General features: G+C 38.3%; 1 protein-coding gene across 2 annotated transcripts; it reads right to left on the reverse strand.

Annotated features, from left to right (window-relative positions):
* Positions 1–61: 61 nt before the first annotated feature.
* Positions 62–25,884, reverse strand: Tfb5 (transcription factor B5). Of its 2 annotated transcripts, XM_089249823.1 has the most exons (3): positions 25,582–25,884; positions 25,289–25,407; positions 62–248 (listed from the first exon to the last, which is right to left on the reverse strand). In XM_089249823.1, exons 2-3 carry the CDS (start codon positions 25,321–25,323, stop codon positions 62–64), a joined length of 222 nt encoding a protein of 73 aa, XP_089105949.1. In that variant the 5' UTR covers positions 25,324–25,407; positions 25,582–25,884. The 2 variants fall into 2 exon arrangements, with proteins under 2 accessions (XP_089105949.1, XP_089105948.1); XM_089249822.1 differs by lacking the exon at positions 25,582–25,884 and having other exon boundaries at positions 25,289–25,471.
* Positions 25,885–26,249: the final 365 nt, after the last annotated feature.

Genomic DNA, 26,249 nt, shown 5'->3' on the forward strand with positions numbered 1-26,249 from the left:
TTAAAGCAATGAAAGTATTAAGAAAAATAAAATTTAGTTTTCACAAAAGAAAGAGGAAAAGTTATGCTTGGGATTTTGGATCGGTTTCAAATAAGTCATCCATGGTTTTGTCGATGTGGTTTCTCAGTGCATCCAAGATGTCAGCGGTAATAAACAGATGAGTTTCATCCAAATCTTCAATAATAAACTTCTTCTTGAAAGTTTCTGTTTCATCCAAATGAAGGAGAAGTTGTTTCATGGCTGGATCACTGCGAAGAAAAAATACAAAAATATTAATGCTAATCTATATATATAAAATTGATTTTCTGTCTGTCTGTGTGTGTGTGTATGTTCTCCATACAAATCTACAATTTTAGACCGACCGTCGCCAAATTTTGCATATACAGTCAAACCTCGTTAGTGCGTCACCCGGTTAACACGTCACTCCGCTTACCGGGTCACTTTTTGGAAGTCCCAATTGTCCTCAGGCAGGAATTGGCACAGCTAGGGCTTACTCCGTTTAACGAGTCACTCCGCTTACTAAGTCATATTTTTGCTCTCCCAAGAGTGACTCATTAACGAGGTTTGACTGTATACCAAATGAGACCCGACTTAAACGATAGGCTACTTTAAAATTTCGTCAGAGCAGGGCAAATGCCCTAAATGGGCAAAACACCATAGGGCAACAATGATTTTTGACCCTCAACAATCACTTTCCGAACGTTTACTTTGGTTACCGTGGTTCCCTAGCAATGCGTTTCAGACGTGTATATCCCTTTACAATGGTTTGTCATTTCTTCAACGCTGCCAATGTATGTATAATAGTTTATGCCTTTATAATACACTCATGTCCATAAATTAAGGATAATTCAGAATCACACGGAAATCGAAATCTAAAGTAAAAATTTCACCTGTAGAATTATCACATACATCTGCAAGAATGATATGCAAATTTCAGGAAGCCACCAGATGATGCCGATAGTACGTCACAATGACGAGAGTGTAAGGGGGGGGGGGTATATAAGGAATGGTGGCAAAGAAGTAAAATTGTTCACGAGAGTTCTGTAAGTCGCTCAGTGCCATAAGCAAATAGTTATGACACAGAGGACGCATGTGGATGATTTTTTACGTGGTAGAATTATCGGCCGCCTGGAATGTGGTCGTACTCAGATGGAAGTATCCGAGGAACTTGGAATTGCCCAAAGTGTCATCTCTAGGCTTCGGCAACGATTCCAAGATAACGGAAATGTCAGTAGATGTTACAGTACAGGTCGCCCCCGAGTTACAACGCCGAATGAAGACCGGTATTTGTCAGTAACTGACAAAAGAAGCAGACGGAGCACAGCATCCGCACAGCATCAGCTATCTGCTGCCACGGGTACCACAGTTTCAAGGCAAACCGTGTACAGACGTTTGGGAGATATTGGTCTATATGCTCGCAGGCCTGTCAGATGTTTTCCGCTCACGGCAACTCACTGTCGGCAGAGATTAGCCTGGAGTAGAGAACATGCAATGTGGACATCGTCACAGTGGGCATGTGTGATGTTTTCCGACAAGTCCAGGTTTAGCTTCTTTCATATGGAGAACGCAAGGTACCCGTTACCACCAAGACAACATCATTGAACGACACCGTTACGGTGATGCAGCATTGCTCGTTTGGGGTGGAATTATACTGGGTTCCAGAACAGATCTGCATGTTCAAACCAAGACCATGAAAGCCCAAATTTGGGATATCATTCTGGAACAACGTGTACGTTTGTGTAGGGGTGCCATGGGCGCAGAATTTGTGTTTATGGATGACAACGCCCGTCCTCACCGAGCAAACATCGTGAACGAATGCCTTGAATCTGAGGATATAACACGTATGGAATGGCCAGCATTCTCACCTGACTTGAATCCGATAGAGCATGTGTGGGACATGCTTGGCCGACGAGTTGCAGACCGTCAACCACCTCCTACATGTGTACCGGAACTTCGGAGAGCATTGCTTTCTGAGTGGAGTGATCTTCCTCAAGATCAGATCGATAATTTGATACTCAGCATGCCTAGGCGTTGTACGGACTGTATTTCATCGCATGGGAGACATACAATGTATTAACCATCATACCAAAAACCATGTAATAGTAAGTTTTTGTAAAGGAGATATTTTTCACAATTGCTCCAGGGAGCAAAAATCGCAGTTTTTATGAATGGTATCATACATACACCATCGTTTTTGTTCTTTATCTTTTGTTTAATAAATGGGCTTTATGAATAAGTAACGTTTGTTTTGTTTTTGACCCTTTATTTGTCGGAGCTGGCATTATCCTCAATTTATGGACATGAGTGTAGTTTGCCATATTTTCAATACTCCCAGTAATGCCGGGTATTATAGCTAGTCTATATATATAAAATTGATTTTCTGTGTGTGTTCTCTATACAAATCTACAATTTTAGATCCATCGTCGTCAAATTTTGCATATATACCGAACGGGACCCGACTTGAACGATAGGCTACTTTAAAAATTTGTCAGACTTGGGCAAATGCCCGAAATGGGCAAAAAACTGTAGGGCAACAATGGTTTCTTGGCCTCAACAATCACTTTCGGAAGGTTTACTTTGATTACCGTGGTTCCCTAGCAATGCGTTTCCTCAGTGTGCGTTTCTGACGTGTATTTGCCTTTATAATGGTTTGCCACTTTTCAATACCCGTCAGAATCATCATCAGCATCACTTCGAGCGTCAGGCAAACGATGATCCATAGAAATCAGTGTTAAAATTGCCGATTTTGCTGTATAAATGAGCGAAATTGAGTAGGGGTTTCTTGCCCCATCAATAATTTTAAAAATTGTATGAAATACGCGATTTCTGAAATATTGAGTTCGCTTAGAGATATACGAAACTCAGGAGATTAAATATAAAGTAATTAGCCGGACCTACTTCTGAGTTGGATATTCATGCAATAACATTGATTTCAACTTTTTATTTATATCTTCTCAAGCATGAAAATTAATGTCTCCGTATTGTCTTTTGATATTCAACTGCGTAAATTCATCTAGTTTAGGATGTTTTAAAACTAATTATGGGACCATAAAGTACATCGAAGAAATTTCACAGCTTTAACTAAGCATTTTTGGAAGTAGAAATAGGCAAATTGATAACTTGAAGTTCAGGGGTGGGGGGGGGGGGATCGAAATACCTAGGTCCCCTAAAAAAAGAGAAAAATATTTATTCATTTTTACGTTTCCTTAAATCTAGATTTGTTTCTTTCATAAATCGCGAAATAAGTCGCCATATTGTTAACTTGGATACGGTTTGTATATCCCTCAAAGAAAGAGGGAGATATCACGTGATCCAAAAAAACATCATTGAAAAAAACCCAAGCAGCGCCGGCTAGCTATTATAGCTAGTAATTATATAAAAAGCAAATCAGCTGCATTCAAATTTTGAGAAAATTTCAATTTAAAAAAGTTGAAATAAAAATTTGAAATAACATGATTTCGTACATAGAGCCGATGCTCGATTTCATAAACCTCTAATTTACGATTCGACACGTTTTTTGGCAAGTCCTCTGGTCCCAAGCAATATGCCATTCATTTCATACGTCACTTTCAAACTAATTTCTCGTCTGTTATAGTTTATAAAAACAAGTTTCAGCTGTATACGCAATATCAAATGACAATATTTTTCCAAAAAACAAACAAATGGATGAATTTCTTTGACCACAAGCTGTTATTAAGCTTTGAGATTAAACAGCATTGTTTACTGAGGGTGTGAACATAATGCGCCCATATTTCCGATTCTGGAAATCCGAATTTCAACATTTTTTAGCTTTTAAAAGCGGGCGACTAACGGGAAAAATTTCTTGATGTTTCCGACTTCGGCAATCGGTGCAATCGGAATAAGGAAACGCTCCGTTCATTTGCATAGCGTGTCGCCACTTTGCGAACTGGCTGTGAAAAGCAGAAAATTCCCCGCGCGTGTCGGACTTGGTGTATTTGAACTAGATTAGGAGAGATAGAAGATACTGATTTATTGATTAAAAATAAATTGATATGTGCTCAATGCACAATCAGTATTCACATAATTTTCTCAATCTTTTAAATTATCAAAAAATTTGAAAGTGAAAAAATATCATGAAAATGCCAAAAAAATTCCCATAAACTAAAAAAAAATGCGCCAACAGTGGAAAAAAAGCATAAAAATGCAAATGCCATCAACATCTGGGTCTTGGTTATCACCATACCCCCCTTTCGAAGACACAAATTGCTAATAAAACTTGACACATGGGCAATTTGTTTTCCTATTTTTTTGCCACCTCGTTTGGCAAATTGCCTATTTCGCCAAAATAATAATTGCAAAAAATTGGAATAGATGTTTCATTTGTGAGAGGAATTCAAACTAGGAACAGATTTGATAAAATAATTTGCAGATGAAACTCATTTTTGATGCATTACATATAGCAAATGTAATGCAACACCCAATCGAAACTGCTTTTTTTTCTTTACGTCAGCATTTTTTTCTCTCCCGCCGGTTTGACGAGTGAAAAAAAATATACAGTATAAAGTACAAGCAGCGAAAAACCAGCATGCACACACACACTATGAAGTGAACCCTCAGGTACGAGTAAACCACTACCTGGATCGGAAATACGGGCGCACTATGTTCGCACTTTAACATGAGGGAGCAGGAACACATCCATTGGTAATCTTTTTTGCTATTTTTCAAATCCAACTTCCGTTCTTATAAAATGAATCGGTAAATTGAGTCCTAATTTAATTTTCCATAGGCCTATTATTTAAAAATTTGTACAGAATTATTAATAACCAAAAGGTTTGTTTCCCTCTCATACCATTGTAGTGTTAATGAGAAGAAAAATGTGTAATACAGTGGATTCTACTCATAAGACTCCTGCTAAGTATGTACATGGACAGAGATACGGAGGGGGCGCAATGCCCCTCCAGTGTCAATGACGGAGCCGGTATATACACATAAGGTGTGTCCTAAAATGATAGAGCCACTTGCATTTTTCGTTTTTCTCTAAATATAAGTTTATCCTGATAAGAGCTGCTATATAACACCCATACCTAGCTTGTATTAAATCTTTTTCAGAAAAAAGTTTTGCTGAAATTGCAAAGGATAAAAAAGTTGTCGAATATTCTCTGTTAAAGAGTGTCCCAAAATGATAGAGCCACCTACGTTTAGTGTGCCGCACTGAGCTATAAGTAAACCGAAGTGAAGACTCACTATACAATAACACAAACGTGCGCGAGCCGACGCGGAGGAATACAAAAGTGGGCGTGACGGAGCGAGACAGGCAAAACATTGCTATTTCAGCATGTAAACAATAGGGAAAACTTCCATGTTGAGTGTTTTTTCAGTTGTTTTCATATTATTTCATTAGTATAGTTGTTCATCTGCACGTACACAAATGGTGACATCGTGTTCTGCCTATAAGTGCACCAACCGATGTGGAAAATTGAAGGAAGATGGAAATAAACTTGTTTCATAGGTAAGTGCGCGTGGTTTTATATTAAAAGATGAATTGATTTTTATACTAAAATTGTAAAATTAAATGGATGTAGTTTTCATTTCACATTCAATTTCTGTTTGATGAGCATAATTCGAAATTAATTAATTTCACATGAATTTTAAACTTCATAAATATTTTTTTAATCGTGTAGAAATTGCTTATCATTATTTGGGTTAGAATTTTTATTACAGAGAAACTGACGAAATATGCTTCATTAAAAATTGCATTTCATAAACCCTTGTAAATTAAAGGAACAAAAGACCTAAACTTTGCTATTTCCGGTAAAAGTAATTTTGGGAAAATTAATGTGAGAATGAGTAGTAGTAAAATGCAATTAATATTATTTACATAATCAGTTTTTTCTTAAATATTAAAAGCGAAATATGCAAAATCATAAATGTATCATATTCATCAAAGTGTTATATGTTTATAATATGATATATAATATCTAATTACATTATCAATAATTATAATTATCAAACAATTATCATTCTTCAGCTACAATTACGAATAATGATTGATTGCTTCTATTGCTTTCTTGAAGCTTGGTAATGAATACACTTGTTTTTAATAAAGGTTTCCTCTTCGAAATCCAGTTCTTAAACAATTCATGGAAGCTGTGAAAAGAAAGGCTTGGCATCCAACTAAAGCATCTGTTTTTTGTGCTGAGCATTTCACAGCCGACCTCTACAAGTCCTCAACGCTATTTGAAAGATGATGCTGTTCCGGTTTTGCATTGTAAATTATTTCATAGCAAGCTCTTGTGAATTGCGATTCTAATATTCGAAATTATGCTCAGTGGACCTGTTTGTAAATTGTTTATTGAAAAACTTGTATGTGTACATTGTTGTTTGTATAATGTTTGAAAACAATATTAACTTTTTTTCTCTCTAATTTTTATCCCATTTCTTGCATTGAAAGTTGTTTTCTCGGCAGTTAATTATTCACTGCTACGAATTTTCGAAGTGGAAGCTTTCAATAAAATGCTAAACATGATGTTAGAAATGTATGTTAAATAGTTCCTCTCAAGTTTTTGAAAAAAAAGGTGTTTTTCTTGTACGAAGGTGAGTGTTCGTTTTTATAAAAAAAATTTTAAGATAAAGAATACATAATTATTGGCCGAAAAGTGAAAAAAAAAACGGAATTTACAGGTCTCGTATTTGGAATTGTCCCATTGCATTAACACGGTCAGAAAATGTTTTGCCTATCTCGCTCCAAAAGGGTGTGATGTGGTCGCGTAGGCGACGGCTCGCAGTCCTCACTCCACTTTCCTTATAGCTAGCTCAGTGGCGTGCCGTCATGCAAATTTCGCCGAGTTTGCGCAGTGAGTCTTCGCTGCTAGACTAAAGATGAAGGAAGAAAAACCGGTTTTATTGTATCAGCAACTGCGTAGCTTTCTGTCTCGAATTCAATTTTGGGTTTTTTCTCATAGTGGGTAGAGGAAAATCTTTAACTCGAGAAGAAACAAAATTGATAAATTGCGTTGAAATAAGTGTAAAAAATTCGTGTTGACGAAACGCCAGAAAAGTATGATTACACGCAAAGTAAATAACTCTTCCATACTTTTAAGGAAAATAGCATCTTTTCCTGATGTGAATGTATCTAAATCGCGTTCATCGCGTTCTTCAGCGTTGTAAATACATCTGCCATCGCAAAATGCTTACTCGTCCGAAACTGAGCATCATAAACAGGAAAGAATTTTTTGTTCGAAATATCATGCGCCATGGACTTCCAAGTGGCACAATAGCATTTGGAGTGATGAAAAAAGTTTAATTTTGATGGTTCAGAATGGCTGGAAATATTATTGACAAGGTATCAGAAAATAAGAACTAAGGTACCTTAAGCGTCAAGGAGGCGGAGATGTAACTGTCTGGGGTGCATTCAATGCTAGTGGAAAAGTGCAGTTACCTGTTATATCTGAACATCTGAATGCTCGGACACATCAGGAAACTGTTGAAACAGTATCTAATATCGTTTTTTGAATCTCAAAATGTCTCCACAGCTCAATTTCAGCAGGACAATGCACCCCCTCACAATTAGACCTGGAATGGTACCTTGCGAATGGGATTCCAGTAATGGACTGACCTACAGGTTCTCCTTTATTTAATCCGATGGAAAGCATGTGGGCTACAGAGGAACGTAAAGTGTATGAGCATGGCAAGCAACACAACAGTGTTTCAGAACGTGAACGGGCGATCTTCAAAGTGCGGCAAAATATTCCTCAGCAGCATTGCCAAAAACTTGTTGAATCGATGCCTATACGAGTGTTTATCATTATAAAGAACAATGGAAAATTATTAGATGTTGAAGTTGACGTTAGCAAGCAGTGTATACCCGGGTACTCTCAGTAATTTTTTTTCCATTTGGGTCTATTGTTTTAGTGTTATTAGAATTAGCTAACCATCTATTCACTAAGTATAAATTGTACTTTGCAGCTTAATACTTCTTTAGGGGAGGGGGTGTTTTTGTATTCTTTACATACATATTTTCTTCTTCGTGATTTAGTGTTGAGCGTTTTAGTTTACTTAAATTTTTCGTACAATCTTTTACGTAAATTTTGCATTGTAATGTATTTTATGTTATTCTAATTTCCTCTTAACGTTTCTCATTTTCCTACTTTTTAAGTATTATTATCTAGTTTCTGCAATAGTATGAATCGACCTCGACTAATGTTGCGTAGAGCTTGCGACGGGAGGTTTCCTGATCTAGGGGAATAGTAACTGATAGTTTCAAGTGTAAGGGGTGTTTGGATAGGGCAAGGTTGGAACTCGAGGTGGAAGCGTTACGGGAAAGAGTTAGGGTTCTGAGGACCCTGTTATAACGGAGCCACTTGTCGTCGAGCCACCTGTTGATGAAGAAGCAATCTCCACGAACAACGACAGTTTAGAGGGTGGTCGATGACCTATCATTGTTTACTGATAAAAGAAGAGTGCTGAAGAAAGCGATAAGGTTTATTAAAAAGGAAGTTGAACCTAGGTTGGCAGATAAAATTGACTCTGACCCAAAATAATTTTTTAGATACGTCAATAATGGATGTAAGGGGACAGTTGACCACCCCCCCCTCGATAGGAGGGTCAAGGGTAGAAAGCAATGTAGGCATGCGTAATGCTTTCAATGACTTTTTCGCGTCGGTTTTTAATAGAGATAATGATATTCAATGTACGGGCGTTGAATGGAGCAATAAAATCCTGGACGATATTCAATTGGAAGACGTAAAGGTTCTAAATCTTCTAAAAAATTTATGTGCAAGCAAAGTATCTATCCTAGGATCCTCAGGGAATGTGCTAATGAATTGTTAGGGCCAGTCGCATAGATCTACGGGAGTAGTGTTGATGAGGGTTTCGTCCAAGGATCAGAAACTTGCTAATGTTGTTTCGATATTTAAGAACGGTAGTAAAGAAGCTGTGTCCAATTATCGTCCAGTGCGTTTGACGAGCTCCCTCTCGAAAATTTTGGAAATTATTATCAAAAGGCAATCTGTGAAGTGGATAGACGAGAATAATGTATTGTCGGATACTCAGCATGGAATTCAGAAAGGTGAGGTCATGTGCGACCAACCTCCTTTGCTTCTATGATCACGTGACGAAGGCTTTGGGTAAGGGCAAAAATGTAGATGATGTTTACCTTTCACAACGAGTTATGGTCACGGGGAATTCTCTGGTTGGACAGGCGTCACAAGTGGAGTTCCTCAAATTACTCAAGGAAGTGTCCTTGTCCCCATACTTTTTCACTTTTTATCGATAAATTCGATCAGTATCGATGGGATTGCTGAACATTGTTCAGCGGTGATCAAAAAATCGAATAGAATACTTAGTTTCATTTTCAAAAAAAGTCTCTTCGCGTTCTCTTACAGTCGTTCTTCCGCTTTTCCGCGGCTTAGTTCGTCCTGGATTGGAGTAAGCTGTAAGGTTTTGGAAACCGTACCTACGGAGGGACATAGATTTGGTTGAAGGGGTGCAGAAAAGAGCTACGCGTGTCTTTATTAGTGAAAAGAGCCTGCATTTTTGAATATGATTACATTGGTGAACGCAGGTGTCGGGGAGATATGATCGAAGTGTTCAAAATTTTCAACGGGACAGATAGGATGGACTATGAATTATTAGTACACCGTCAATCGATTGCTTTTACAAGGGGACACGAGTATCGATTAGTAAGGGACAATACTAGGTTATGTTGTCGTAGGGAATTTTTCTCTAATATGATTGTTAATAAATGGAATAGCTTACCTACGGGGGGGGGGTAGTAAATTGTAACACAATTGACACGTTTATAAAGAAATACGATAAACATATTGGGGCAAATCGAGAAGCTATCCATACTTAGAATAAGACAACCATAAATATTCTTTATGGGCATTGTATAATATTTTATCATGTATATATATATATATATATTGTAATTGCATTTTTAATTGGTTTGCTGTAATTTTGAAATATATGACATCCATATTTTTCATGGGAATCTTTTTCTCAGCCACCTCGTTGGGCATTTTGCCTGTTGTGGCGTTGTATTTGTATTTGAAAATATAACTGAACACAAGTTTTTTTTTTGAGTGGTTTTATCATTTTGGGACAGGTTTTGATTCGATCTAATTCTTTTTCTGTCATAAGAAATGCAAATACATGTTAAATTGTTATTACAGTTTTAATCCTGTGCAGTCAGAGACTTTTAGTTAAAAAAAGAATTTTAACTTTGAAAAAATAAATTGTTATTTATAGAATATTGTATGTGGCTTTATCGTTTTGGGACACACCTTATATGAATTGGCATCATCATGCTCCCCCAGCCGAAATTCCATGTCTATTCCGCCAATGAGTACATATGACTTATTTTGATGGTCCCAACGTTTTCCCTATAACTTCTCCTGAAGAAAAGAATTTTGCTATTTCCCACTTACAATGCTTGGAAAATTCAGCTTGGACTTCACGTTATATTCAACGTTGATTTTAGGTGAAAGGGATCTTCACCGAACCTCTTTTCAGGGAATGCCAAAAATGGACCAGACTTCAACATTCAAAAACTTGGTGTCCACCGATTTTTACGGCATGCCGGCGAAAGCAGGGGAAATACTGTAACTGCCACTGCCCAAATATACCAAGGTGATCTGGGTATGTCTCTGAATAGGGGGACCAACAGATATGAAATTCTCACAAAAACTTTTTTCCTATTTTTTAATTGCTTTTTTATTCAAATCTGGTGCACTAAATAGATTCTAGAAAATGATCTATGTCCCGAAATCATGTTAGAAGACTTTTACATACAACAAAAGATTATGAACTGCGGGTTTTTTCATCAGCTCTTGGACATATCGATACAAAATCAAGTCTTCAACAGAGACAACTTGAAGGCTTTTCAGATGCCATTTTTTCCTAACATTCAAAATTTGCTCTTCAGATAAGAAAAATAGATATGCAGAAAACTTCTTGGAATGAAGTACTGATACCACACAAGCACCTGGTTCATATTCTTCTGAGAAACTTCTAACGAACTGGTACGTATTGGAATGTGCGTGTACGTGTTGTGAATTTAACATAACTAACCCCCCACAATTCGCTTATGTGTAATGCTTGTTATAGCGCTTCCATCTATTTTTTGAACCATGAGTGAAAGTATGAAAGACTGGATACCAAGGGACAATTAATGAAATGCGGAAAGAAAATTCACATACTTCCACAGAGGCTGTCTGCCAATTTAAAGCCACACGTCTGTATGAAAATATTACTTACAAAATTCAATTTTATGCTGAAAAAATCAAAATTCAATTTTATGCTGAAAAAATCAAAATTTGCATTTTTACATTCTAATGAACAATTTTCCACATCACTTCTTTGTTCTGGGTCTGTTAATCAGGATTCATCATACTCGGCATAGTTCAAGACACCATCAATTTTTCCAATCGGTTGTGGCATATCCCTAGTCCTTAATTTGTGAAGTCACATCCAATAAATGAGTCTCACATTAACTCACCTGAAATATTGTTACGGAAAATATCTGGCAAGTCCTTGAAATGAGCAGAGGATGAAACAACTTGGACAGCTTATTTTACATGTATTTAAAGAAGACAGCGATTTCACAAATCTATATATATAAAATTGATTTTCTGTGTGTTTGTATGTTCTCTATACAAATCTACAATTTTAGATCGATCGTCGCCAAATTTTGCATATATACCAAATGGGACCCGACTTGAACGATAGTGAAAAACTGTCCCACAACAATGGTTTTTGGGCCTCAACAATCACTTTCCGAACGTTTACTTTGGTTACCGTGGTTCCCTAGCGATGAGTTTCAGACGTGTTTATGTCTTTACAATGGTTTGTCACTTCTTCAATGCTGCCAGTTATGTATAATAGTTTATGCCTTTATAATGGTTTGCCACATTTTCAATACTCTCCGTAATGAGGCTTTTTGAATAGACGTCATAATCATCACCATCATCGCTTTGAGGGTCAGGAAAAGGGTGATCCTCATAGAAATCACTATTAAAATTGCCGATTTAACTGCATAAATACGGAAATTTAGTGTGGGGGGGGGGGTCCCTGCCGCATCAATAATTTTAAAAATTAAATTGAATTCTCGATTTTTGAAATATTGAATTCACTTGGAGATACGAAGCCCAGAAAATTAAAAATATGAATAATTTGCCGGATCTACTTTTGAGTTGGATATCCATGTAATAACATTGATTTCAACTTTTTATTTATATCTTCTCAAGCATGAAAATTAAGTTCTCCGTATTGTCTTTTGATATTTATTTGCATAAATTCATATAGTTTAGGATGTTTTTAAAATTAGTTATGGGCCCCGTAAAGTGCATCGAAAAAATTCCACAGCTTTAATTAAGCATTTTTGGAAGTTCAAACAGGCAGAAATAGATAACTTGAAGTTCAGGGGGAGGGAATCGAAATACCTAACACCCATAAAAAAAAAGGGGGGGGGGGATACTATTCATTTCTACGTTTCTTTAAATTTAGATTTATTGCTTTCATGAGTCGCGCAGGACGTCGCCATATTGGTTATTTTTAGACACGGTTTGCATGTCCCTCAAAGAAAGAGGGAGATATCACGTGGTTCATAAAGCCTCATTGAAGAAAACCCGGGCAACGCCGGGTATAATAGCTAGTTACAAATAAAGTTCTTGCATTGAGAATAAAGTCCAACAACACTGAATCTTAACTGTCTGTCGCATCGTTTTATAAACGCAGAAAAAATTCTAGAATTCTTCCATAGTTACGGTTTAGTGGCGCCACTTTCTAAAGGTCACAGACCTTCCAGACTTTTCCACAAGATTCTAGTGTTTAACGTTGCGATTCCGGTTTGGCATCGCTCCAACTTGACCGCATTCTGAGGGGGCCTTCAACAAATTGTGCCACCGATTTTTTACTGATAAAACAATTTTCGTAACATTGTCCCCTTCTTTAAAATTGTTCGTCCCGACAATTCAATCTTCAAGTTGGTGGGTCGTACCTTGTCACTCACTGTGGTAAGGAGCCAGTCTGTTGAAGTGGACCACCTTCCACTTTGACGATGGAGTTTTTGAATCCGAATCACCACATCGTTCAGTTTTTTCACGGCTCTGTAGGGTCCTTCCCAAGATGGCTGGAGTTTCGGGCAAATTCCTTTCCGGTATTTCGGGTTCCCGAGCCAGTCGAGGTCTTTTTCCTTGAAGTCGTGAGATGTGACCTACGCATCGTAGCGGTTCTTCTTTTCGAAGCCGATGTTGATCCTGACTGTCGATTCGATGCATATCTTCGAGGCGTTCCCGGAGTCCTTCGACGTATTCTTCCCGTGGAAGAGGAGCAACTGACGGTCGCCCAAACAGCAGGTCACCTGGCAGCCGAAGATATCGTCCCATGAACATCTGCGCTGGTTAAAATCATGTGCTCTCGTGGACGGCATTTCGGTAGGCCAGCAGGAAAAGTGGTAACTTCAAGTCCCAATCTTGTTGGTTCTGCGACATGAAGAGCAAGAGGTGGTTCATAATGGTTCTGTTAAATCTTTCGACCATCCCGTCAGATTCCAGATGAAGCGGCGTAGTTTGTTTTTTTTATTCCTAGAAGCTTGCACATACCACCGAAAACGGCTGAAGTGAAGTTTCTTCCCTAGTCAGAATGGATCAGCATGGGGGACTCCGAATCGAGACAACCAATTTCGCACTAAAACTCCAGCCAGCGTCACTGCTTTTTGATCAGGAACGAGATAAGCTTCAGGCCACTTAGTAAAATAGTCCATCACCACAAGTATGTACTTATCACCATCGTGAGTTCTGAGTAACGGTCCGAGGATGTACAGGGCGATCCTCTCGAACGGTGCACCAACGTTGTAGCGTTGAAGGCGGGCCCGGGTGCGCTTCAGAAGTCTTGCGTGCGTTGCAACTCTTGCACCATTTTTCGACATCGGGCCCGGACTTGTTCCAATGGAATCGTTCACGATCTTTTGGAGAGTCTTGGTTAAGCCGAAATATCCACCGGTCGGAGTTCCGTGCAATTCTTTCAAAACTTCTTTCACACAGCTACTTGATAGGATTAGTTGCCATTCGGAACGTATTTCCATCTTCCGACTCCCATTTTTTTCTAGCACGGCCCAGCCGCCAGATAATCTGCTTATTTCCCGCAGGGGATATAGCGGAGCCCATGTTTGGTGTTGGTGCCCGACTCCTATTTGCGGTACAGCACGCCATCTCTCATTTTCATATAGGAGTCCCATAACGCCCAGTATCTTTTAGTCGTCGGACTGGAAGAGGCGCCGTCTTGCCAAGTTGGTTTATTCCCGGTGGGTTCCTTCAAGACGATTATCGGCCGTAAGTCGGGATCTTCTAGCTGGGCCTTCCGGGTGTTCTCGTCGCTCTAAGGATCGTCACTGAGATTTGAGATGTCTCACTCTATGGTTCACAGGCCCGTACTTTTCTTCAGCCTTGACTAGAGATACGAGGTGAGAATATTTTAAGAGAATATTCTACTGGATGTAAAAATTAGAGAATAATCGAGAATATTCATTTTTCTTTCAAATAATTTACATTTTTTTTACTAATTTTTGTTTATACTCGTATCATGAAATATAAGTCAGTTTTCATTGCCTGAAACATTTACAACAAAACAATTTTTCGTATAATCACTCCAATGACAACTTTTAGTTTGAGAATATTCTCAAAATATTCTCAATTCTTTATATATTGAGAATATTCTGAATATATCAATATATACCAGGAGAATATTCCGAGAATATTCTCCTGGTCATGATGAGGGGTTTTAAAAGTTTGGTTATGAAGATTTTTGAAAACTTTAGATGAAAACCTTTAGCAGTTATTTAAAATCAGATAAGTTTTCAGAAATTAGTTCAAAGCAAAGCGTAAAACTCTTCAAAAAAGTTGATGGACTAAGAAAGCTATTCTTATACTCCAATCACCTTCATTCTAAGATACAGAACTGTTGTTTTCTTCAATGCACATACACTTAGGCCCCTTTCACACGGAGCGGATGCGGGTCCGCATACCCTTTCACACGAGCACTAAAACGTGCACTAATGAGAATTCGCCCGCATCTTTTGTTTGAAAGTCATGCATAAAACAATTTTTTCGCAATTTTTGTAATTATTTTTCTCCTTCATCCCTGATTCAGTGCCCATAGACAGCCTAGAGCCATTCTTCGGTGGTTTAATCTAGAGCCACATAGAATATGGGTATAAAGATGCCTTCATTCCGATCTTCACAAGTAGTCGATGGGAGAAAATAACTTAAAATATTTTCAAAAGATTTTGAAAAAAAAAACCTGTCTTTTCGGAAAAATATGAAAGAAAAATTCCAAAAACACATCCAATGTTCGAAAAATCCAATCCAAAAACATCCAAAACATCGATGTTCCAAAAAAAAAATAATCAGGAGATATCAAAGACTACAAGTAGAAAAAAAGGGGAGGGGTGGAGACTTTCAAAATGTCTGTGTTTAGAAATATTCACATCACAATTCTGTCTTAGGCCGGGATTATACTATAGAAGTTTTGTAAAAGCTCTTTGATAAAACGTGAAAAATTCAACCAATAAAATCACCGGTTGAATTTGCATGCAACCGATAAATTTATTAGTTGCTTTTTCCACAAGTTTTATAAAATAACTTTCATAAACCTTTTAAAGTGAAATCCATCCTTGATTTGTCACTTCTGAAATACAAAATTTCATTTTTTAAGTTTATAGACTGAATATCGAGTAAAATAAACTTGTAGGTATCGGGGGGAACCACCAAAAATATTCAAGTGCTAGGGTCTTCAAACGTCTTAATCCGGCCCTGAGTGAACACCGTACGTGGATAACGTTGTTTAATAAAAGTATTTTTTTTTAAAGTTTAAAAAAATTAAAAGATTAAAAAAATAATAAATATTTAAAATACTTATATTTTTCAATAATTTCAAATATTAAAAAAGAAAAAAATTACAGAATGTCAAGAATGCGGTAGGCTCTTTTTGAACCTTTTCTTCATTTGTGTCGCAACCGCCATGATGTCAACGGCTCAATCCGAATCGATGGAAATCAACCCAGTCGCGGTAAAAGTGCCTCCGTTTTGGCGAAATCGCCCGGAATTACGGTTCAAACAGATCGAATCGCAATTTTCGCTTTCCAAAATTAGCGTTGACTCGACAAAATTCAACTTTGAAGAACACTGACTTTCTGTGACACTTGCTTGATGTTTTTTTTTATTTCACATGGATGATGATGTCAGTCTTCACACCATGACCGATGCTTGTCCTTAACACAACTTGTACAAAAAGAAAAAGTCGGCCTTTTTCTGGAACGTTTGATGAAAGGAAAAATCATCGGAATAAGTATCTTTAAAATTGATTAAATATCTTTTTGCTTATCGGTATTCACGTTTTATCGCACGTACGTAACTTCAATTATTATCAAGGACTATTGGCTGCTAAGCTATTTCCCTGCACGATAAGACAAACAACTTTTCTAGTTACTATCAGAGGGTTTTAAAAACTTCCATAAAAAAGGAATTTCCCACTATTCCCCCATTTACGACGTGTGACGTCATTTCGAAAAGAAAAAAAAGCAGAGGCAAAAGACGTTTTGCCCCACAAAAAATTCCTTAGGGATTCTTTTTAAATGAAGTAGGGAATTTTTAGGGAAAATTAGGGATTTTTTGTGATTTTCGTAAAAATTCGGGAGATTTAAGAACTTTTCGGGAGGTTGAGAAATGAAGCAAAAATTCGGGAGACTCAAGGAAAATTTGGGAGACTTGGCAGCTATGCCATCGGGTATAAACTTTTAGTTGATTCACGAAATAATTTCGTTTATATATTTAGCCTACACTTTATTTACAACAGATAATATTTACATAATACAAACAGGAATGTTGGTAGGAAAAAATGTGGCCCACTGCACGGGGAGACACAGACACGTGCGTCGGTGTGCAATATGTTCCCTCCGGTGCAGCTGATCATTCCTCATGTCCAATCCATGGAAAATCCATGTTTCCCCAGGAAATCCAGTATGACATGTGGGTCTTTTATGTCGACCACGAAGACGGTGTATCGAAAGGTGACCGTGGCGAACTTCATTGAGACTTCCAATTTTCCACGCACATTCATTTTCTTTCCTGTGACTGTCTGCAGCTTCAACGATTGTGGTCATTGTTGGAATTTTTGAGCCAGATCCGTCCTGACCATGCTCACGTTGGCTCCTGAGTCGATTACCATTCTAAATGGGAGTCTCAATTTCGCCTCTCACGTAGAGTCCATGGTCTCCACCATGCATCTGTGAGACGTGGTACACTCGGCATGACACATTTCCCATATCGGCAGCCGTGAATGAGCATGCGCTCCGCAGGTGTGGCCTTTTTCAGGGCTTTTCCAGCACACCAATGACAAATTCTTTTTGTTTCCCACAATCGTTCCTGGCACTCTTCAAGAGTTCTTGCAATTCCCTGATGATGTCTGCCGTAGGGTCCTCTGCAACAGCACAGCGGACCTCTTGTCACTTTCCCCTCGAAGCTTGATGGGCTGCTTAGAACTTCATGGCGTAGACGAGAGCACCCTTGACGTCCTTGTATTTCCCCAGACGCAACGCCTGCTGGATGCCCGGGTCCTTCACCGAATCGACGAAGCATGAGGCTTTTTGGATCACGCGATATTTCCCTTTCTTGAGGGACATACAAGGTAACCAATGACGACTACCTGTGCGACTAATGGAAGAAACAAATCTAAATTAAACGAACATAGAAATTTTCTTTTTAATTTAAAACATTTTTTTTCTTTTTAATGGGAGCTAGATATTTCGAAATTTTTTTTTAAGTTCAAGTTATCGATCTGCCTGTTTTTGTTTAAAAAAATGCTTGATGCGTAATTTCTTCAATGTAATTTATATGGGCCCATAATTAATTTCAAAACATCTTAATTTATATAGATTGATACAATTGGATATTATAAGATAATAGAGAGACATTAATTCTAGTTTTCGCTCTTGGGAAGATATAAATAAAAAGTTTAAATCAATGTTATTGCATGGATATCCACCTCAAAAGTGGGTCTGGCTCATTATTTTATATTTCATTTTCTGGGCTTCGTATCTCTAAGCGAACTCAATATTTCGAAAACCAAAAATTCAATTCAATTTTTGAAATTATTTATGTGGCGGAAAACTTCCACTAAATTTCCGCATGAATCTTCTATTTTAACATTGATCTCTACGATGATCATCTAGTGTTTGTCCCTCAGAGTGATGCTGATGACGTCTATTCGAAAAGCCTCATTGCAGGGTCAATCCATCCCTGATGTCTGGCGGGCAATCGGAGTATGCCAACTGTGAGAGCCTCTCGATGTCCATAGCTAGTTCTTGCAATGTTTCGACAGCTTTCAGCTACCTGGTCTTGAGTTGCAGTCAGTGAAAGTGCTTGAGATAATTTTCACCGAACCTCAATTCAAGCGCATTCGTCAGGGCTTCATAGCTGGATCGGTCCTCGGCGGCGAGCGTCTGAAGCATTTCGGCAGCTTCTCGTGGGTCCTGAAGATCGACCACGGCGTCTTTCCGTCGATGGTTTGATTTGATGTTCGGCCGGCTGACGACAGATATGTTTGGCAGGACCTGGTGAGCATCTGCAAAAAACGTAGGTTCCTGAATTTTCTTCTCGAGCTCCGGTATCATTTTTAAGAGCTTATCGTCGACAGCATTCACCCACACAGTGACGGAATTCATTTCTTGGTGTCAACTATTCCGTCCACTCTGCTTTCAACGACAGCGATGTATCCCTTTACTCCGGCAATCGATGTAGCGATTTTCTTTTTCATTCCGGATAATATAATAAATCCAAATATTTCATTCCAGCTCGTCGACTCGATCTTATCATTCACGGCGGCAACGCCTCCCTTGACTTCAGCGATGGATGTATTGACAGTGGCGACAGATTTGTTATCTCTTCTAGGGATGTGTAATGGTTCAAATGAACTAGTTCGGAAAAAAGAACTGTATGTAGCGGTCTTCGTTTTAGTGTGAACTATCGTTCTTTACCTTTTATACAAAACCTTTTTTATATATTACGTTTTTTTATAGAAACCTTTCCCTTTTCTTTTCAGTTCACTAGTTCGTTCAGTTCAGAATAGTTCCTACTTCTGTTACACATACCGTACTTTATACAACCTGTCTTGTTCAAGTATGCTGCTCTACAGTTCAAAGTTCTTAGGTTTTGGTCCAAGTACTTAGAAAGTAATGTTTTTTTCGTAAAAATTCGTAGACCAGTAACGAATCAACGATTATTTTAGATTAACAAACCTAAAATTTTTTTAGAAATCTGAAAAACCGAATTTTCAAAAATTATGTGTATTTCGGCATTTATTTTTTTATATATCTTGAACAGCTCTAGATTTTTGTTATAGTATAAGGGGCCGTTCAAGTATTACGTCAGCAGAATTTTAGACATTTTTAACTTCCCCTCCCGTCAGCTAAAGTCAGTAAAACTCTGACACACCCCCCCCCCTGGCAGCAAAATTTCATCAGCCCTGCCCCCTACCCATAGGCGTACGCAGAATTTTCTCGAGGGGGAGTTGCAGATTTTTTTCCCTTCTGTGTGAAGGGGGTTACGTTTTTTCCTGAAAAATAACACTGTAATCTTGGCTCAAAGGGGGAAGTTAGAACTCCAAAACCCCCCTTTGCGTACGCCAATGCCCCTACCTCCTAACGCATATTAGCGTGATCAGCAACGTTCGCGCGGGGGGGGGGGAATAGGGCAGAAAAGTGCAAAGCGGTTGTACAATATTTTAGAAAATGCTCAAACGCCCTGACAAAACCCGAAAAGAAATGAAATTGGCGGAGTTAAAATTAATGTAAGTTGTACCAACACGTTGGACTCCACTTATGAAATGTTAAAGAGATTATTTAGTAATAACGACCCGATATTATCCACTCTTTCACTTTTACGGTATGACGAAACACTTTCGTGGAGTGATTTGACTATTATTGAACATAGCATTAATACTCTAGAAATTTTTGATGATGAAAGGAAATCAAGGAATTGTGTGAGTGCTGCTGAAAGTGTAACTTTGTCTAAAACAATGGTTTTGTCCAAGAATTTGTATGACTTTGTCAAACACATGTCAAAAACTCCAAATTTTCCTACTCTATTAAAAGAAATGCGCGATAATGTGCTAAAGGAAATCTGTGACAGGCTCATATCAAAGGAGCATCAATTAATCCCTGAATCAGCGTTGCTTGACAACCTCTTTAAAAAATTCCACCTTTAAAAATACAAAGAAATTTGAAGCAGTTTACTAAGCGTTAGTCACAAGAATCCAAACATTAATCACCAAAATGCCCCCCCCCCCTTTTAAGCTCGACCTCAAATTTTCTTTGTCCCGTGTTGTTCCTCAAGCTCGTCAAAGATTTGGGCGAAATTTGTTGAAGAAACAGTAGCTCTAACGGCAAGACAAAACCCTAAAGCGGCTAGTATCGTGAAAATAGATAAATACTTATCTGAACCACTTTTGCCTAGGCTGTCTGACCCTTTACTTTAGTGGGATCAAAGAAAGTTAATATACCCCCCATTTACACAAAATAGCGATGAGAAGGCTTTACATATCAGCCAGTTCAGTTCCTTGTGAAAGCATTTTTTCTAAAGCGGGTCAAATAATGACTGAGAAAAGAAATAGATCACAAACTAACAAGCTAACTAAAATTTTTTAGTTAGCTAACGAATACTTTTGTCCAATATAATTCTTAAACAGTTTGAAAGTGTATGCAATTTTTGATGAATGTTTGTTCGCACCTACTACAATGTTGTTGTTTTTACACCTTATCCTGATCCATATATTTTTTCTCTCTCTCTCGTCTCATAATAATTAATTTCAGTGAACTGTCAAATAAGAATTGGTTTTCCCATACCTTACCAGGTAAGTAGCAGTTAAACGCCCTTGATGACAATAGGAATAAACCCATTTTTAGCGGTGCTCACTACCCAGATGAAAGGCTTGGGTGAAAATAAGAAGCCCTCAGCCAATAATCAAAAAATATTCTACCTGCCGTAAAAAAAAAAAACTGTTCTTAGAAATAGAAAGGGGCCCCCACACTGGGTTTACTCCCAAAGAGTGAAGACCATTCGATTTCATAGGCAATTAAATTTTGCTTTAAGATTTATCAATTTTATGGGTTTTTATAGGTACTTCACATTCAAAATGATTGGGCTCCACGATGCCCAATTCTATCTGGCCCATAATGTTCAACTGCTTCAGCTGTTCTTGCATCTCGTCCATCTCCATGCCTCTTGTTTTTACCATTCAAGTCCTTGGATTATCCCACTTCTGACAGCAAATTGTTTTGGATAATGTGTCACAAGTACTTGAAATGAGCAGAGAATGAGTGAAACAATTTGCAGGACGTTACAGATTTATTCACTTAGAACAGCTATTTTACACGTATTTACAGACAGTAGTCTAACAACACTGACTGTTAACTCTGTATATAGCATCGTTTTATAAACACTGCAAAAATTCTGGAATTCTTCCATAGTTCCAGTTTAGTGGCGCCACTTTCTAAAGGTCACAGAGACCTTCCAGACTTTTCCACATGATTCTAAAGTTAAAGTTTACAATTCCAGTTTGGCATCACTCCAACTTGACCGTATTCTGAGGGGACTTCAACAAATTGTGCCACAGATTGTTTACTGATAAAACATAATTTTCATAACAATATTATTTCATGCAATTTTCACCATGGCTTGACAAATAAAAATATCTAGGCGCCACCCCTATTTCTCCATAGGAGTCAAACATCGTATTTTGCTCACGAAAAACAGTCCCAAATAATGGTTGTTTTTTTTACTCTCACTTACTGTATTTCTTTTATTTTTCCCATGTTGAAAGATGAAGCATAATGAAATCAGAAAATTTTATGTTACGCTTAGACTCCAATTTAGCAACCACATTTAGAAAATTTTAGGTTCCAATACCAATTTTCTATTTGCCATGGCAACCTGGGTTATGTCCAGCCTTGATCTTCACCCGTGATGCAATCATGGAATACCATCCACTAAGTCTATTTCCTGATTTTGTGAATTCTGCTCCCGATCTCAAAAACACCCATTAAAAAATTTTTCACTTATGTTTTGACGGGTTTGTTTCAGTACTCTCATCATCAAGTGGCAATAATGGTGTTAATTCACATGGTATGACGGAAAAGCTAGTGCCATCGTGCTATTTGAAGCTTGTTTTGATGGTTTGCTTCAAATAGGCTGGTGTCCCACACATAATAAATATGGACTTTGGCCTGAAAACTGTGTTGAGTCAGTAGTTCTCAAGCTATTGTCAACAGTGTGTGTGTGTGTGACCCTCTTGCCCTAGTCAATGTTTATACACAGCTCATACAATGTAGTACTGTTTCTGAATATCAAACAAGTACATTTCAATATTGGCATTTGATCATTTTTATCGCTACAGTCATTTTCTGCGCATGAGGGCTAATTAAACCGGGACCTACACTTTATTGCTGATTCCGAACGGCAGTCTTGTATTCATACTCATCAAGAGGTTGGTGCGCTAACCCATCGATGGAGGAATCCCTGCAGTAGCAATTTTTTCTGAGGTTATGTCACTGTTTCTGTTGTACTCTCTGTGTCAGGAAAGTTTTCTGACAGGGACAAGCAGGGTATCGAACTCACGACACGTCTAAACATCCTTTAGTACTTTAGGCGAGTATCTTATCAACCTGGGCTACCACGGCCATCAATATTGTCAACTCACCACGATGCTCCTAATAAAGGTTGGCAACATCCCTAGAAGCCACAATGCACACTTTCAGAGCCATTGCGTCAGGTCTTTTCATTCATATATCGAGTAAATTGATGTTCATCAGTTCACTAATCATGGAGCTTTCTGTGGCAACAGTCGCTACAAAAACCTATTGTCGTTGCACCTATTGGAATATCAAGTCCTTTGAATATAAGCACTGGTTTTAATTTTATGTCATTTTTGAACAATGAATTTAGATTCTTCCACCCCCCCCCCCTCCCCCCACCCCAACAAAGATTAATTTACCTTGAATAAGGGAAAGTTAAGTCCCAGGGAAAAGTGTTTGGTTTATCCGACATACTTATGTGCTGGAATATGGCAGTAATAAACATCCAAACAATCTGCAGCAGCACAGCTTTAATTCAGCTACAAATATATTTTAGAGTTGGGCAAGAGGAACATCTGCCTAGGGGCCCAAAATTTGAGCATCGGTCATTCACTGAGCTGCATTCACTGACTAAAGACTCAATTGCATTGGCTGAGTTCACTACTCACTCGCTTGCAGTTTTACTTGTTGCTACTAAAGTCACTCTATCCAATAATGATATCTAGTATAAAGTTGTCGCTCGCTCTGCTAGTGCAAATAAAATTGAAGGGTGAATTTTTCTCGCTACTTGCCTGCATTTTTGTTATCTCCTCGGTCCGATATAAGCAGGTTTTTCCTAGGAGAGTAGGTTTTCTGCGACACTTGCAATATGAATCACCTAGCACACTATAGAAAAAGCAGTATGACTAAGCCTACTTTATTACAAAGCACAACCCACATCAAGCCAGCACTTTGCATCGGACATGATTGGCGGAATGTTTCTAGAGGAGTCAACCGCGTCATATGCCATGCATTTCACCACTTTGGTGAACTTTTTGAATGGCACTTTGGTGAAACTTTTCTTCACTTTCTCTCATGTGTTTTCTTTCCCTTCCTCTGTCTCTTTTTTTTATTGTGTGAAGTGGCAGCTAAAATATGATTCACTGCCAAAGATGAGCAAGTGATAGAAGACATACAGCTGATATGCAATGCTAGAAAAATATAAATGTGTAGCATGATAAAGTTGTGCATTTCTGCCGATGCAAAATGACTGTATTTGATTCATGCTCTGCAAACAACCTGCTCCTAGGTAAACCCGCCTTATGGCTACTTTTTTCTCTTGCTTTAGCTTGAAAAAAAAAAAAAAAAGCAGCAATGAAAAGGAAAGAAAAATTTATTTGTTCACTCATCTAGTGTGTGATTTTACTAGTTATGTATAATTAAAACTCAGTGGACTATCTGAAACCCGTTCACTCGTCAGCTACTTTATTTGCCAAAAAAAATATTAAACTCCCCAATGTAATTTAGCCTCTTCCAAGCATCATTGACTTTAGTTTTAGGGGGGAAGAACCCAAATTCCTGCTTTGCTCAGGGTCCCTTCGCCCAGCACCATTACTGTAAATAATAATTCTTTCAAATATGAGACATCGAGTTTACATTATATATGTTTTGCGCAGGAAAACCATTATTCGGGAGGAAAGGCATGAAGTCGTATATAGGTTTCAACCCTGTGCTATCAATATTTATTGTTTAATGCATTTGGTCAGTTTTTCCCAATCTTTACAATGTTGCGGACTCCCCTCCCCCAGTAGTGAACGTCAATGCACCGCAGACCTCCTGTGGTGCCAATCAATGTTACGTGGACCCAATGACCTCCACAAGGATGGGGCTTTCAGCCCAGGATGATTCTTACCTTTTTTTTGCGCACACACACACTTTAAATTCATTATTGAGGGTCCCATGCAAAGTCAGCTTTGGGACCCTGCAACAGGATATGGGGAGGGGCGCAATGACGGACCCCCATAATGTTGGGTGTGACCCACCCCCCCTCTTTAAGCACGGATCCAGGAGGGAAGCAATAGTGGAAATTGCCCCCCCTCAAGATCTGAATAATATGGGGAAAATTTCTGTCCCATAAAGTATGAACTGGCCTGATGCACCTACACAATTAGTTGCTTCTATGACACATTGTCCCGGATTCACCTGTCTCTGCTCCATTGGCAGCTGAAAATGTCTGCCTTGGCTTCATTTGCATCTGAAGATGCCTGCCTATGCCCATTCACAGCTGGAGATGTCTGCCTTGGCTGAGGCACAGCTCTGGGGTGGGGGGGGGGATGATGAGAACTACCTCTCCCCAGAGCCAAATAACATGGGAAAATTTGTCTGTCCCGTAAAACACGGGATCATCAAACTTGCACAATTCGCCCCTCCTGTCACATTCTCCTGGATCTATGCCTGACTCTCCCCCCCCCCATCCATAAACTCCAAAATGTATTGTTTTAATAATTTTTGTATCATAAAAAATTGAGTAAATTATAATTTCACAGCACAAAATGTGTCATTCATGCAATGGTACTAAATTAAAATGATCCTGCAGCCGCCGCCCCCCCCCCTACAAAGTATTCACGGACCACAGGTTGAGAAACATTGCATCATCAGATAGAGGTCTTGTCTCAAAGGAGAAGAATAACTGATCTATCCCAAGCAAAAAAGACGGATTCTTACCATTCCACCAACACACCTTTCATCACATAAACCATCTTTGGTATTTAATGAAGAAGCAGCAAAGTCAATAACGTCGTGATGAGGATGAATAATGCAATGAGTGTTCTTTCCCACGCTGCCTAGTAAATAATTAAAATCACACAGTTTCGAAGAATCAGCTCAGCCAGAGAAAAATGCTAAATTACAAGGAAATTCAAAATAAAAAAATAATAAAAAGTTAAGAGGATAGTCGCAAAACTATCATTTAAATCGTAGCATATACGAGAAATAACCACAAGATAAAAAAAACTTACGATTTTGTTTTGTATTTTTTTTACTTCTATGGAAGTCAGTTTTTCTTTTTGTGGGAATCCTCAAGTAATCCTATAAAATACTATAACCCTATAAATATACAGCTTCATTTTGATAGTTAGGAGTGAGTTATAAAGCCCTGCAGGGGCGTCGGAAGTGTTTCAAAACTGTGGGTGCTCGTCTTTAGTTTTATATCGGAAATTTTAATTTCTGGATCAATTCTGGGGGTGCTCGGATCCATGTCACAAATTACCGTGGGTGCTTGAGCACCCCCGGTTCCGACGCCACTGAAGCCCTGTATAATTGAAGAAGAAAGAGGGAGTTATTTTAAACGGGTTACCGAAACTAACAAATGTTGATGCTATCAGGGTTGCTAATTTTGGCATGAAAAAAAGTCGCCAGGTTAGCGCTGACCACGCTTATGGAAAATTAACCCACAAAAACAATCCGCTGGAATTCTTATTGATCACTCGTTCTTCTATTCGTATTGTACATATTAATTTTTTTTGAACGGTAATAATATCGCCAGGAAGCGGGGGGGGGGCGCTGATCAGTAAATTGTTGTCATTATTAATAATTGTTTGCTGCTTTAATAATTGCATTCTGCAACTGATTTTTCTGTTTTTATGTTTCTGATGATGAAATGAAAATGCACTGATGAATTTTCTCA

Source organism: Pholcus phalangioides, unplaced genomic scaffold (genome assembly GCF_987345545.1).
Source record: "Pholcus phalangioides strain wild (caught in Gottingen) unplaced genomic scaffold, Ppha-v1.0 ptg000022l_1, whole genome shotgun sequence".
In the NCBI taxonomy this organism is placed as follows: Eukaryota; Metazoa; Arthropoda; class Arachnida; order Araneae; family Pholcidae; genus Pholcus; species Pholcus phalangioides.

Coding starts and splice junctions, on each gene's coding strand:
- Tfb5 (XM_089249823.1), bottom strand. CDS start 25,323: ATGGTTTATGTGATGAAAGGTGTGTTGGTGGAATG. Junction 249..25,288: donor AAAGGTGTGTTGGTGGAATG/GTAAGAATCCGT, acceptor TTTTCTTCGCAG/TGATCCAGCCATGAAACAAC.